This window comes from Pseudoliparis swirei, chromosome 2 (assembly GCF_029220125.1).
Source record: "Pseudoliparis swirei isolate HS2019 ecotype Mariana Trench chromosome 2, NWPU_hadal_v1, whole genome shotgun sequence".
Classification (NCBI taxonomy): domain Eukaryota; kingdom Metazoa; phylum Chordata; class Actinopteri; order Perciformes; family Liparidae; genus Pseudoliparis; species Pseudoliparis swirei.
The window spans coordinates 7123567-7134306 of record NC_079389.1 but is presented as its reverse complement, the minus strand read 5'-3'; the positions used below and the strand labels follow the sequence as shown (position 1 = coordinate 7134306).

The window sequence follows — 10740 nt, the reverse complement described above, 5'->3', positions numbered from 1 at the left end:
GATGATTACCGGTAACAGTTAAACTATTAAAGATGTGTTGAATTCACATTGTTTTACCATATGGATCATTACATTTAAAGGTTCAAAGGTTTTATTTAACACATGAATATTTAATATTTGCAGTGAAATGCAGATGTATAGGGCTGTGCTAAAAGTTGAGTGTACAATAAAGAAAATTATATGTATGAGAGTAAAAATGAGAATCTGAAAAATAGTCTTCATAATCTTGTCAACTGAAGAACGAAAAAACACAACTGCATGTGAAAAGTCGAGAACAGTAATCTTCAGTGACCATGTCAGTAAAAATATCCATATGATCAGAAAACATTCAAAAAGACAGTTTAGGGGTTTAACTTTATTTAAATAAATAGCCACATAAATAAACACATTTTCTTGAACTAACATTCTCTCTTCCTTTCCTTTTCTTCCTCCCTTCATACACACACACACAATCAAGTAACAAATCAGAGAAAGAAAAAAAAAGAAATAGTTTCTCAAAAAGAGTCATCCGCCAGATTTGCATCACGTGTGTTTCAATTGTTTTGCGAATTTTTTGTCATCACGAGGAACAAAAACATTTAAATAAAGTGCAATTCTTACTTCTGTCTCCACAGCGAGTTCAAAGGTCAGATTCAGAGTAGAGAAGGGTGAAGGTTGGAGACGATATCAAAAAGGGTCGTTAACCGAGCGGAGACGTCGACCTCTGGTCGGGAGTTTGTTCAAAGGCACAAGTGTTTGGTCGTGATTGCAATCAACCAAAATGTGTTGGATATAAAATATCAACACTGCATGTTTCCAACGCAGAAGGTTTGGAATAAACACTGCTCTTCAACAAGTTGAGACACAACAGAGCTCATATCAAACCCCACGGACAGCTCCACGTCCTCTGACGACACACATGAAGCAGCTCGTTGCAGACCAGTTCTACGCACGGACAACTGAAGACAACACGGTATTGCTATGTTCGGATTTTTTTCAGTCTTCTTTTTCTTCTTCTTCTTCTTTTCTAGAAAAGTAAAAGGGAAACCACCGTAGCAAATGCTAGAAGTATTAACAATATGTGTAGCATTGGGATTTCGATGGGAGTTTTCTCAAAGCTAAAGCGAAGGAGATCATGTGACGTCTACGCTCGAGCTCCATTTGGACACAGCCTTCGTAGTGAGAAGTCAGTAGTGTGTCGGCGATAGATCCCCCGCCACTTGTGCTGTTCACTCTTTGGTAAAAACCCATATTCCTTCCTTTCAGTTAAAGAACTACAAGCATGAAGAAACAGCATTTTTTAAATGCCTTGAGCCTTTCTACCCATTCTACAGTATTGTGTTATTACGTTACATAACTAGTACCTGTTCTAGTAGGCTAGCTATTACAGCAAACAGACACATTCAGAGTAATTACACAACAACCTCAGGCAAATGTACATTTTGTCTAAACAATGCAGAGCCTCATCATTCCTTTGTATTTCAATGTGAAATATTGCACAGTTCCCACAGTCTGTTTCGGGATTTTTTTTTTTCTCTTACAGCTTTCCAAATTCTTGCCTGTGGAGGTAGTAAAAGCATCTAAGCAGAAGGTGCTTAATAAACGAAGGGAATACGGTCTCTGTATCCACATAATATAAAGTGATGTACCTGTTGTGCTTTTACTCAATCAGCCAGGCAGCATCTTTCGTCTTTTGGCTGATCAGGATGTAGCAGTCTTTTTTTGCAACTTGAGGTAAAAGCAGCATTTGCGTGGCTATAATAAAACAAAAATAATCACAGTTTCAATACTAATCGAGTCCTTCAGAGAAGCTTCGGGCAATACGCTGCATGTTCCACTGCTACAGAGAAATGTCTCTTGAAAAAGACAAACAAAGTGGGAGAAATGAAATTTTGGTCTTCTGTCATGTGAAAAACATCGAGAACAGGAAATGACGCACGTAGTGTCGACAAAAAATAATGAGGAAGAAGGAGCCTTCCTGTATTCAAACACAAGTGAACTTAGGCTGAATCCAAACGTGTGAGAAATAATTGTGTTGGCGAGAGTCGGCTCTCATTTAACTCAAGGGAGTCTTTCAGTCTATTATTGCTTCTGTGGCTCTCTGACACTGGTTCAACGTCTTGTCCAGAGTTTGGTTATTACTTAGTCTGTAGCTTATATGATATCAAAAGTGTCCACAACACACGTGTGTGGACACATTCTCATGTGTACCGCATGTCGTTAAATGAAGTGTACATTTGTCACTTGCATCCGCTTTTTTGTTCTTCCTCTTCACTTCTGCTCTCTTTTCTTCTCGGCTCAAAATCAAGATGTCTTCTTCCAGCTGCTGGTCTCAATGGCCGGCGCTCTACTTCACCATCACGCAGCTGCTGAGCTGCTGCTGTGCAGCCAGACCCAGCTCCTGCAGGCTCGGGTCTGCGCTGGAGGCTGAGGCTGAGCCCTTGCTCCACGCGGCTGGTTTAGAGGCGATGGGGGAGGGGCCTTGTGTTGCAGGCTGGGGCTGCTGCTGGAGGCTGATGTGCGGGTGGGGGTGCGTTTGCTGGCTGATGTGCAGGCGAGCCCCGAGAAGGTAAGCGGCGGAGGCCACGGGGGACAGGGAGGCAGCGTAGCAGGATGCGGAGGATGAGGAGGAAGTCTCGAGGGTCTGTGTCCAGGGGTCGTGCTGTAAAACCACCGCAGCTCGCCGAGAAGGCGGGACGGAGGGGGTGGGCGTGTCGAACATGGAGGAGGAAGCGAACACTGCTGTAGGTGGAGGAGATGGAGACTGGTGCTTGGCCAGAAAGAGCAAGGGATTCTGTGTCGGTCCCGTCGGAGCTGCTTGGACCTGAGGCTGGGGCTGGTGCTGGATCTGTAGCATCCTGGAAAACAGAGACAGAAGATCAGACTCTCTCTCTCTCTCTCTCTCTCTCTCTCTTTTCAAAGTCCCCTCAGACAGATTTGAGACGACAGAATCGTGCGTCATCGTTTTCACGTGTCTCACCTTTGCTGGTGCAGGACCTCCTCCAGCATGTTGCGGTGCTCGCAGAGAGCTGGACCCAGTGACCCGCGGCTGCCACGGTTACTCGAGGGTGAAGGGAATACCTGCCTCGTCAGACCCTTGATCTTATTTAATCCCAGGAGCCCTTTAGTGCGTGTGTTTTTCCTCAGCTGCTGGCGGAAAGCTTTGAGGCCTGGGGAAAGACATGGGAAAGTGTGACGCAATCCTTCTTAGATCCGATAATGTGACACATGATTTCTTCTCTCTCTCTCACTCTTTTATGGTCCCGCTCCTGTACCTTGTGTGAGGGAGGTGTCGGAGGCTCTGCGGCCCTCCTGGAAGCTGGCGGCGGGCAGGCCGCCTTGGGCCCGGGGCAGGAGGTGGGAGGAGAGGTTCAGGGGAGCTCCAGCCAGCAGCAGAGCTCCACTCTGAGTCCCAGAGGCCAGAAGTGGCGACATATCACCACTAGCTGCCTGAAAAGCGGGGGCTGGACTGGATGAGTACTTCAGACAGCTGTCAGAAGAGGCACCCTCTGAGGGACTGACCACGATACCTACACGAAGAGGACAGGGAAGAAGTTAAGACTCTGCAGGTGCGACAGAGTTGTAGATCGATTGCTATTGGACGAGATACTTACATGGAGGGTTGCACTGGTGGAAACAGGCCGACACCTCGGCCAGTGTGTGTCTGCGGGAGGTGGTGGTGGGAGGGAGCAGAGGCCCGGGAGTCTGTGTGACCTCCTCCTCCTCCAGGTCCGTGGGTCGCACCTCTTCGCTGATGCTCGTCTCCAGCAGGCTGTTGGGTGAAATGGAGCGGTTCCAGAGCAGCCGGTTCAGACTGGCCTCCACTGGAAACCCCACACGCTGAACGGGAAGGAGTTGGACTGTTAGCTACTCATTGACAGGTGGAGTATTTGCCTCCTGACCTCTGAGCTGCTGAATTATATGAAGTGTTGTCGTTTTTTACCTGGAACAATCCACTTTGGTCATACTCCACCTCCGGGTACACTGGAGGGGTGCTTTTGGCTGGAATGGAGAACGCTGTGGCTCTAAAGCTGTCGGTGGACTCCATGATCACCTAGAAGCAGACAGAAAGGACACCGTGTTCTTGACCTCTAGTGTAAAGCTGCAGGAGGTTTCTTCAGGACTCGGTACGTTTTTAAGCTCATTACACCGAGCCAAAGCACTCACCTCTGGGCCGGGGGAGTCGGAGGTGCTCCTGGGTCTCTGGCTCCAGGTCCCACACTGGCGGCTCAGCTGCTGGGTGCGATGCTCTCGAACTCTCTCCAGCAGCAGGTAGTAGATAGCAGAGAAGTGATTGTAGCTGCTGCTCTGTAGGGACTGAGAAAGAAGACAAGCAGATTATTAGTGGTGTTGCCTCTTTGTTTGCCATCTGTGGCTCTTAATGCCAGATTACAGCCAGCTCTTCTCTTCACAGCGTCCTTTAGCTCTTCCCCTCTTTCGTGTATTATTTGAATGAAAGTCAGGTGTAACTATGTGTCGTGCCTTGCCGCTGTAAAGTAGAATACATATTCTTGAGACGTATCTTCACAAAGCTCTAAAACACTGCGTTCAGTCACCTCGATAGTCTTCTGGCGGTTGATGCCGAGTGTGTTCATGATGCCCAACACCGGCTCACTGTAGTCCCCCAGGTTGGAGTTGTCCTCAGTCAGGGAATGGCTCAGGGTCTGGTGGGCGGCGGTCGGGTCCGCCAGCATCCATCGGTGCTGCTTGATCTGGGCCATGCTGATCCTCCTGGCTGGGTCTACCACCAGCATCTTACGGATCAGGTTTTCACAGTCTGGAGAGATCGAAACATTTATTTTTGGGATTCTAAGCACTTTGAATTCAGACAGAATTGGAAACTAGCCGTATTGTTTTAACAATTGTGTTGCCATTATACCTTGAGACATAAAGAAAGGGATTCTGAATCGTCCTTCTGTGACTCTCTGTCTGAGTGCAGGCAGGCTGGGTCCATCAAATGGAAGAGAGCCACATACAAGAACATACAGCACCACACCCAGGCTCTGTAAATACAATAAGCAAAAAGGAGAATATTAGCATAAGAAGAAAATGAATGCTGGATTGAATGATTCGGTGTATGTTTTCCTTCTAAAAGCCTACCCAAATGTCCAGCTGCGGCCCCTCATACTCTTTCCCTTCAAACACTTCAGGGGCAGCATAAGGCGGGCTGCCACACCATGTGGACAGAGGCTCCCCTCCATTGTAGAAGTTTCCAAATCCAAAGTCTGTAAGACACAGGAAGAGACACAAAACTCTTTAGTTATTCGAACGTGTCTGTTTTATGTTCAATGAGGAGCCGTGACGCCTTTCATGTCTTTTGTAATTTATCATCGTGATGTTCAGAGACTTTCTTATACCAGATCACTTATCATAAACAGTCTAGTCTTCCAACAACAATCATTTGATTCTGAATCGTTTAATGTTAAAGGGGGAAATTAAAAGAATATAAAACATTATGAAGTATTGAACCTGTTGTCCTGCGTTGTACACCTTCATGCCAGATAACCACTAACTAGTGGAACGATGGCGGTTAATGGCAGACCTACCAGCCAGTTTGATGTTCATGTTGGCATCCAGCAACAGGTTCTCGGTTTTTAGGTCACGGTGCACGATGTGGTGTCGATGGCAGTAGTCCACGGCGGTGAGAATCTGCCAAAACTTCTTTCGTGCTTCATCTTCACTCATACGGCCATTTGAGGTCAGGTGGTCTGGAGGGGAACATTATATTTTAGTTCAGGTCGAGATTTTGCCTTTATACATTAATTTAAATAAAAGTCAATAAATATATATTTAAAAAGCTGAACTCACCAAACATTTCTCCATTTTTCGCATACTCTGTTACAATGTACAGCATGTCTTTGGTCTCCATGACCTAAGAGACATGAGAGAGTGAGAGAACGTTAAACCCACTGTGTCAAAGGCAGTTGTTGATCCCGGACAGTCAAACCGGTTCTGTGTCCTCCGGTTCAGTCGCTCCAGGCACCTCTTGGCATGAGATATTGTCAAACCACAAAAAATCCGCATCTCATTCTCCACAGTTTTGTTCCACACATACAAAACACCAACACCCTGGTTTTCCATGAAAGGCCCGGTTGCATAAGCCGTCAGGGACTTCCTGCATGGATTCATATTATGTTGTAAAACCCATTTATACCACAAACCCAGAAGGGAAACACATAAATCCCTTCACACACAGTTTAAATTATTATCAATGGATACAACACATTCACACGGGCTGTCTACTCTAGCGTATCAAAAACACCATAAGTACATTCGTTTATGGGAGACGTCATTCTCAATCCTTTTCTTGGAATTCATAAGCAGAAACCAATTTTCGTCATATGACAAAACGCCCCGTCTGAAATGCTGCTGGCCACCATAAAACACCGCCTTAAAAATAAAACCTTTGAGACCAAGAGGAGGATGACTCAAGACGCAGACCCCTCGAAGCGGGGAGCCGTCTTTTATCAGAGAGATAGGGCAGCTCTCTGGGGCTCTGTCACCTTGAGGTGCAGCTGACGTCACGGCTCTGAAGAACAGGCACGGCGCGTCAAGGACCCTTCACCCGACCCAAAAGGAAGATTAAGCCCTCACTATCCACGTGTTCCTTTTGATTTTCCATAGAGTTGCTTTAAGGTTGTTGAAGCTGAATGAGAAATATTCAAACCCAAGACTCAATGTTTAATTCGCTGCACCTTTTTATCACATGCAAATATTTTAGAATTATTGTGCAGTGTTTTACACTTTTCTCAGAATTCAGCCTGACATTTGTGAAAATTGGGATCCACTAAAATTGAAAATACATTTCTGTGGGTTTGAGATCAGCAGGGTTTGTGCTATCGGACCAGTGGGATATTGGGGTTTTAAGAGGAAGAGAGGGGAGTGTATGATTGATGCAAGGTCAAAGAGAGGCTGAGACAAAGAGGCTTCATCGAGCCTCGACTTGAGAGGAAAAATAACATTTTTTTCACTCTCATGAGATCCGTGAGAGAATGGAGGCAGCAGCTGATTTATTAGGCCACAGGTCACAGATCGCCTTCTACCATCACCGAGTACCAACCATCTGACGAGCAGCAATTCTGCCAACCCAAGGGCAAAAAAGGATGCATCACATGCAGACAGAGGTCATCCATGTTAGACTTCAAAGCTGTGATAGCATCTTTAACAGGGACTGGCTGATAATAAGCCTTATTCAATTTATATTCAACATTATATTGTGAATATATATATATATATATATATATATATATAAACATATATTCAACATTATATAGTGAATACATATATATATATATATATATATATTAACAATATAATGTTGAACACAAATTTGACTCAGAACATTTCAACATTTTATATTATTTAACATTATTTGTTAATATTACTACTACATTTCCACAACTCTTGTGAACGTTGATTGGAAATGATTATCCATTATAGCATTAATTACATATCCTTTTATAAGACATTAATTTGCAGTAAATACAGATCATCTGCTCAAAACTGAACATGAAGTAATCCTCAAAAAGAATGAAAAAGTCCAGAGTAAAAAACAAAGCAAAATGGCCATCGCGTGTGTGTGTGTGTGTGTGTGTGTATTTTCTTGCCAGACGTGTGCCACAATGCTCTCCAGGAGAAGAAAGCGGATTCTCTTCTCGAAGTCTTCAATATGATTAACCTTCACGTGATGTGCACACACATTGCACTTGGCTTAAACAGATGATAATTGGGATTAACGGTCAGACCTGTGGACACATCTTTAATCATAGGTCACCTGACTCTTCTCTGATTCCAGCATTTCTGCAATCACCTCAACCATCGGAGGACTGAACACATCTTGCATTGTTCCCAAGCACTGACTGGTAGCCGTGATTATTCTCAGTGTCTTTCTCTTAGAGTCAGACACACACACACACACACACATGCACTCACACACGCACAATCGCAGACAGGGAGGTCAAAGGGGATTGCACTAATGCTGTTGTGCTGTACTTATGATTCAATGTGCTCCGAGAGTCAGCAGCTCACAACGAGCCTGTCCAAACCACTTAGTTATGTGGCCCCTCTGCATCCACATGTCAACAACAATGAGGCACATTGCTCCGCACCACTGTTTTACTGAGGGAAATACATTCGGACCCATTTTGCAAAGTTTCCCACAGCGTTGCATTTTACTCTCAGATTCACGCGTGCGTTCAGGTTGGCTCCCTGCACTTAGAGCCGCCACCGAACCAGGATTCAGTTGACGATGTAATACGGGTTGGATAACTCCCTGCTGCACACACACGGACGCATGCATGAAACAACAGAGAAGCGCAAGATAACACACACCTGGTAGAGCTTGATGATATGGGGGTGGTTTAGCAGCTTCATAATCTGCACCTCTCTGTAAATCTTCTCCAGGTTGGAGGGGTTCAGTCTGGTCTTGTCAATTATCTTGATCGCCACCTAAAGGAAATTGAAAATTGAAAAATTAGAATGATGCATCTGTGAAAATGTGCAAATACAGTCACAGCATTGTGGAGGGCAGCTGCTGACCTGTGTTTTGGTGACTTTATGTTGGGCTAGTTTCACCACTGCAAAGTTTCCCTTCCCCAGGGTGCGGATGATCTCATAGAAGCCGACCTGCAGGGGCCTTCCCTGGGCAGGGCTGGACTGCGCTGGGCCGTTCTCTTTCATGACCACAATGGTGCACCAGCGGTCTGGAGCTACAGCGTTGGGAATCTTTCGTACCTGCAGAGACAAAAGAAAACCTGTATTTCACTGCTTTTTATTTGACTGGATATTGACAAATACAGTTTTACATTACGTTACATGTGGCTGGTGTTTTTGTCCAAATAAAGACAAGTAAGTCTATACAGCATGTGGCGCTTTAGGCTTAACATATGGTGCAGCAGCCGAAAACTTTCTTGTACAATGAGTTCAGAAGGAGAAAGTATAGTGAGTGTGGTACAACATATTCTATAATGAAAAAGGATTTAAATTGTACAAACAATTCCTAATACGGCTTAACAATTGATAATTATATTATATAACACATATTTCCCTAATGCCAATCCATTACCCGTAATTAAATTAAAAAGGGACTTTTTGTTACTATTTCATAAAAAGTTTAAAAGATCAAACTTATATGACCACATCCAAAAAATAGCTTTAGACTGTGAGAAAATTACAAAATGACGGAAACGTGAATATCAGGTATAGTAAAGTCTCGTGTTACCTTAATAAACGGGCATAAAGCACCTCCTCTCACCGTGCAGACAGCTCTCGGAAAAGACGTAAAACATTCCACAAGCAACGCGACAGCGGCGGTGAATAAATGTAGAAAAACCCGCGCGGAGCAACTTTTCCTCTTTATGTTGAGTCTTGACTGCCAGTCTTCGGCCCGGGACTCGGCTGCGGCCGGTGTGTAGCTGTGCGCTCCGCCGGAATGCAGAGAAAAGGGCTTCGGCACTCACAGGGGGAACTCCTCCTCCTCCTCCTCCTCTTCCTCCCTCCCTCCGCCACCATAACAAATTGATACCCACCTTATTAACGTCACACCCGCGTCAGAGCCTCGAGCTGGGTGCGAGGCAAGGCCGGGCCCGAGCGCAAGGCTCAGGTTGCTGGGCAACCGCGCGGCTCGGGCGCTCGGTGACGTAAGTGCTGATGGAGGGGTTGCTTGGAGATGGGGACGATGACGTCAGTTCTAGAGATGTGTCACCACGTGATGTTCCCCTCTGCCGGGCTGCCTCGCGCTCACTTCACAGCCCGGCTGCGCGGGCGACTCCAGCAGAAACAGAAACAGGAAGCGACTGCTGATGCTCAGTTAGCTGAATTTGGTTTTGAACGCCATTTTATTTTATTTGGTGCTACTTGCAAAATAATCGAAACTAGAAGGTTCTCCAACATACTCATTCTTGTATCACATGTCATGTGCTATTTAATCTGTTTGATTGATGTATAGCCTATTTTATTTTATCCAGCTCATTTTGTGTTATTAGATAGATAGATAGATAGATATATACTTTATTAATCCCCAAGGGGAAATTTGTCGAGCCAGTAGCAGCAACACACAAGAATAAAAATAAAAATAAAAAACACAAATATAAGAAGGGTTAGGGTGATCTGGCAAGAGGTGAACTGTTGTAGAGCCTCATAGCCGTCGGCAGGAATGTTCTCCTGTATCTCTCCTTGTGGCAGCGGAGCGTGAGGAGACGTCTGGAGAAAGTCCTCCTCTGTCCCTGTAGGAGGTGGTGGTCCGGGTGGTCCGGGTTGTCCAATATGGACACCAGTTTCTTCAACGTCCTCCTCTCCACCACCTGTTCCAGGTGCTCCAGCTGGCAGCCGCTGATGGAGCCAGCCTTCCTAACCAGTTTGTTAAGACGGCTGGTGTCACCGGCTCCGATGCTGCTCCCCAGCAGACAATGGCAAAGTGCAGCACACTGGCCACAACCGACTGGTAGAATAACTCCAGCATCTTGCTGCACACGTTGAAGGATCGAAGCTTTCTCAGGAAAAGAGTCGACTCATCCCTTCTTGTACACAGCGTTGATGTTGGCCTTCCAGTTCAGTCGGCTGTCGATGGAGACGCCCAGGTACTTGTACTCCTCCACCATGTCCACGTCCACTCCCAGGACACTCAGAGGTGTAGGAGCTGTCGCCTTCCTCCTGAAGTCCACCACCATCTCTCTGGTCTTGGCCACGTTCAGCCGCAGGTGGTTCTCATCGGCCCACTTTACAAAGTCACTCACCACTGCCCTGTACTCCTCCTCCCGTCCA

General features: G+C 45.8%; 1 protein-coding gene across 2 annotated transcripts; it reads right to left on the bottom strand.

Annotated features, from left to right (window-relative positions):
• Nucleotides 1–335: 335 nt before the first annotated feature.
• Nucleotides 336–9312, bottom strand: sik1 (salt-inducible kinase 1). Of its 2 annotated transcripts, none has more exons than XM_056436941.1 (14): nt 9233–9312; nt 8518–8712; nt 8311–8427; nt 5788–5851; nt 5526–5687; nt 5080–5204; nt 4859–4982; nt 4536–4756; nt 4147–4296; nt 3923–4033; nt 3594–3819; nt 3255–3509; nt 2960–3149; nt 336–2837 (listed from the first exon to the last, which is right to left on the bottom strand). In XM_056436941.1, exons 2-14 carry the CDS (start codon nt 8656–8658, stop codon nt 2327–2329), a joined length of 2397 nt encoding a protein of 798 aa, XP_056292916.1. In that variant the 5' UTR covers nt 8659–8712; nt 9233–9312; the 3' UTR covers nt 336–2326. The 2 variants fall into 2 exon arrangements, with proteins under 2 accessions (XP_056292916.1, XP_056292924.1); XM_056436949.1 differs by having other exon boundaries at nt 8518–8732; nt 9200–9260.
• Between the last annotated feature and the right edge of the window lie 1428 nt (nt 9313–10740).

Coding starts and splice junctions, on each gene's coding strand:
- sik1 (XM_056436941.1), bottom strand. CDS start 8,658: ATGAAAGAGAACGGCCCAGCGCAGTCCAGCCCTGCCCAGGGAAGGCCC. Junction 4,983..5,079: donor GGCCGCAGCTGGACATTTGG/GTAGGCTTTTAG, acceptor TTGTATTTACAG/AGCCTGGGTGTGGTGCTGTA. Junction 4,034..4,146: donor CCGACTCCCCCGGCCCAGAG/GTGAGTGCTTTG, acceptor GTCTGCTTCTAG/GTGATCATGGAGTCCACCGA.